Source organism: Sphaeramia orbicularis, chromosome 18, assembly GCF_902148855.1.
Source record: "Sphaeramia orbicularis chromosome 18, fSphaOr1.1, whole genome shotgun sequence".
Lineage (NCBI taxonomy): Eukaryota > Metazoa > Chordata > Actinopteri > Kurtiformes > Apogonidae > Sphaeramia > Sphaeramia orbicularis.
The window spans coordinates 9,100,842-9,105,009 of record NC_043974.1 but is presented as its reverse complement, the minus strand read 5'-3'; the positions used below and the strand labels follow the sequence as shown (position 1 = coordinate 9,105,009).

The 4,168-nt window shown below is 34.6% G+C and overlaps 1 protein-coding gene across 1 annotated transcript; it reads right to left on the bottom strand.

Annotated features, from left to right (window-relative positions):
- Nucleotides 1–506: 506 nt before the first annotated feature.
- On the bottom strand, nt 507–3,061 carry LOC115439023 (galactose-specific lectin nattectin-like). Its single transcript, XM_030162916.1, has 9 exons — nt 2,932–3,061; nt 2,763–2,853; nt 2,584–2,649; nt 2,359–2,379; nt 1,895–1,933; nt 1,635–1,756; nt 1,385–1,504; nt 1,183–1,291; nt 507–922 (listed from the first exon to the last, which is right to left on the bottom strand). Exons 2-9 carry the CDS (start codon nt 2,815–2,817, stop codon nt 852–854), a joined length of 603 nt encoding a protein of 200 aa, XP_030018776.1. The 5' UTR covers nt 2,818–2,853; nt 2,932–3,061; the 3' UTR covers nt 507–851.
- Between the last annotated feature and the right edge of the window lie 1,107 nt (nt 3,062–4,168).

The following is a 4,168-nucleotide window of genomic DNA, read 5'->3' as shown; positions in this document are numbered from 1 at the left end:
ATGTATATTTCCCCAAAAAATTTCAAGTACCCCCTGGGGGACATGTATCCTACTTTGGGAACCCCTGATGTAGAACATTGGAGGATGACACTGGAGGAGACCAGTAAGACAGGAGACCATGTATGTTGTGACAGCGGCAGAGATACAAAATGTTTATCCTGTGATTGATTGATTTTTATTTTTTATATAATATCCTACAAAATGTGACAGTTTCATAGTACATCAATAGATGAATATTTATAGTGACGTGTGGAAGTGTATTCAGATATTCTTTTCATATATCAAAATATTTGTTGCGTATTGACAGAATTGAGGGTCATCTAAATTCTATTTTTACCTGCTGATTTAGTCTCCAGGAAAACCTGCTGAGATGTCTGTAAACATCACTGCTGTTGTGTTCATTTACACATTTTAACCTCAATCGTGTTTTCATAGTGACTATTTTCTTTATTCATTAAGAAAGAGGATAGAAAAGGGGTTGATAAAATCAAACTCAAAGACCATCGTTTTTGATGCTTCAGCTTTTTAATCATGCTTTACAGGAAAAGAACAGAAACAGAATCAAGTTGTGCCAAAAGCGTTTTTTCAAAACCTTTCAATCTGCTCTTTATGAGACACAAGGTCCTAAAAGCAGTCCACCTGCAGTTAACATTTTACTTATCGCTTCTTTCCTTGGGTAGCGTTACAGCAAGAGAAAAGAAAAGAAATATAGGTTTGATTTAAAATGTCAGGTCAACAGTTTATATATGAGACTGATGACGAAGACTGATGAGTGCACAAACTTTAGACACAAACACACATCACTGAGTGTTTGTGTTTTGCAGGTTTATGCATCTCTGTTCCCTCAGGAATTAACGAACTCTTCTGGAACAGATAAAATACAAACTGGGTGTGCAGGCGATATCATACCAGCACCTTGCACCTGTAAGGAACAAAGATAAAAAAGTCAGTCATTACTGCAGAATCTAACCACTGACATTGTACATTGGCCTTAATACTCCAAATAAATGGATTGCTGATATTTCAAGAAAGAATTATTTCTCCATATAAACACTTTAAGGTTGAATTTTAAAACGAATGTTTTAACAAAAATATGACACTTGTCATAGTAATCAGTTTTGACATGAATGGCTTCACAGTGTCTGTGTGTGATGTAAATGTCAGTAATGTTGAGTGACTTACTTGACACGTTCATCAGTGTACATTTCTCACTGGAACCATTAGAAGGCTCTCTGCGACACCAGTTGGAATAGCTGTAACGTGCTCCCCCAATCCAAAGCCACACACCGGCCTAAAGGGAAACATGACAAGGAATATTGTTTAAAAGACAATTTCAATAATTTTCAACAAAACCATCTGAGGAACATGATTTAGATGAACTGACCTGCTGTGCATCAGAGAGTCCAATCCATGCATATCTGTTCTTTGCCAGAAGCTTAACAAAAGCTTCCTCTCTTGAGTTCCGTAGGGATACAAGACTTCCACCATAACTCACACACAATCTCTACAGGGAAAAAAAATATCGTTGAACAGTAGAGTTACTGAGAAGAAACCTCTAAGTATTGTGATATTAAGAGATGCAAACTCAAGCATAAAAATAATTGAAGTGTAGAAGCAGAATTGGGCTCAAATACCTGTGCTGTAACCCAGTTCGCGGCTCTTTTAACATAGACATAATAGCTGTCACCGTACCGATACCAGTAGTTGTCTCGGTAGTTTCGATTTGTATAACTAGACCTTGCTGACCTTTTGAGAACTGAGACAAAAAGGCAAATGACATTCCATTAAACTTATATTTAAGGTGGACTCCTAATGTAACACTCAGTAGTGTAATCCATGTTCATAACATGACACAAATGAATCCTCTACAAAAACAAAACAAAATCCTCCTAACCTGCCAGGTTTGTTCCCTCATCTGTTCCATTCCCTGTTTCTGAAACAGACAATTTAACATACTTCATAACATTTAAAACACATTGTATGCAATATATATAATGCAGATTTTATTTTCTCCTCTTCTGTCTTTATCCAGTATAAAGAAAAAGGAGAACAATTCTCAATTGTAACAATGACTTATACTACAGATTTCTCTTCATTGTTTTCATTGTCTGACAAATAAGTAATTTCAGAATGTTATTTGCATTTATCTTAAACTTTTATCATACTGTTGTGTAAGTAATGTGATGAGTCTAAGAAGAGATTGTCCTTAACATGCTATCTGCTGCGTGTCTTATTGAAATGTCATAGTTTGATAGTGTGTCTCACTTGTAGTAGCTCATAGTCTTTAATTGCAGCTTGGTATCATTATATTACAAAATTTGTCTGACAAAATACAAATTTAAAGAACATTTCACCTACCAGCTGGCTCTGGCATAGCTTCTGAAGAATGTGGATGGTTAATGTGAAATACAAAAGACACAAATTATTCAGACTGCACACATAGAAATCCCATAGGAAATACAGAGAGACAGTTTACAGAGAAAAGGAAAGACAAACGACTGTTGGTAAAGTCGTCATCATTCATTGCAGTTGGATTTACTGATGAAAACTCATGATTTATCATCTGGGGAAAAAGGTACTTACCGTCAGTTGATTCATCATCACTGTCCTCTGGTTCTGCCTCAGGGAAAGCCTCTGGCTCTGGAAAAGCTGGACAATTTGACACAACAGTTAATGAAGTTTGTTACTTGTGTTACAGAAAAAACTGTTTTTGTCTTTACAGTCACACAAACACATGGAGGATCAGTCAAAGTCATCGGTACCTCTTGTCAGGGCCATCATGATACCAATGAGTAGAAACACAACCAGCAACTTCATGGTGACGATGATGATGCAGATGTCAAAGATGAAGACCTTCAGTGAAGACAAACACACATTAGTTGTCTGGATCTGAGTATTCGTGAGGCTATAATTCAAGAGTCGATGCCAAACCTGCTGCAGATTTCCTTCTCTTCTGTCTTCTCAGTGTCAGCCTGTAGCTTCAGTCTGAGGTGCTGAACTACTGAAAGTCCACTTCTTATATACTGTTGCTCTGTATGATGAAATAAGCCGGAACTGTGGATACATTTTCTGATAATGTAAACAGAGAAAGGAAAGATAAATACACATATCACTCTCAGTCATTAATATAACATTGAAGGTTTTTTGCAAACCAAAAAAGGAAAAATATAAACAAACAGGATGGAAAGTATTTCCCCAACTTTGCAATTTAGCTTTTTCAATTCATACTCACCATTCCCCTCTGTAAAATACCACCCATTAATTTAATGAAAGCATTCCACATTATAAAAATAGAATTTATAATATTAATGCCAGTGTTTGCTAAGTGTACTAAAACTGGGATAGATATGTTTAACCAAATTATAATTTGATAAATTTTTCCTGTTACTAACACAAACTTTTAACACAAACATAAACTTAATGTGTTTGATGATATATTGAATAGTACTGACAAAATGTTCCATGTTTCCCTTCAACACGGCACTAATTTTGGTCAACAATAAAGAAGCTTATCAGTTAATAATAATAATAATAATAATAATAATAATAATAATAATAATAATAATAATAAGAAGAAGAAGAAGAAGAAGAAGAAGAAGAAGAAGAACGCAATACTTTTTAACAGCTATTTGATCTTCTGTCTCCTAAATTCAATTCCCTTTTCAATATTAATTAATTAAATAAATAAATAAAAAAATAGAATAACCTCACAGGGCTTCACGGAAATGGTTGAATTGATAAAACAAACAAACAAACAAACAAACAAACAAACAGTGAATAAATGCAATGTACCTTAGTAAAAACCTGTCAAAAATAAGTAGTTTCCTCCCTTTGTCCTGTGATTCGGTTTCATGTTCTTCTCAAAATACTTCCACACATTATTAACAATAAATGTGGTTTGTTGTTTCAAAAGTAGATGTAATGAACATGTAAAAAATGAAAATACATGCTACTAAATGGTTTATCAGGTCCTTGGCTCTGTGGTTTACCTTGGTTGGTTCAGGTTAAATAAACTCTCAGTTATAATTCAACAGATGCTAGTTTTACTACTCATCATTGTGACCCTAAATTTAAATGATTTTGTGTAAATTGGGTTTTTACACAGAGCTCCCAAATGTGAATGGTGCACATTTATCCATTAGAGTTTAGTTAAGTTTAACTCTCCATT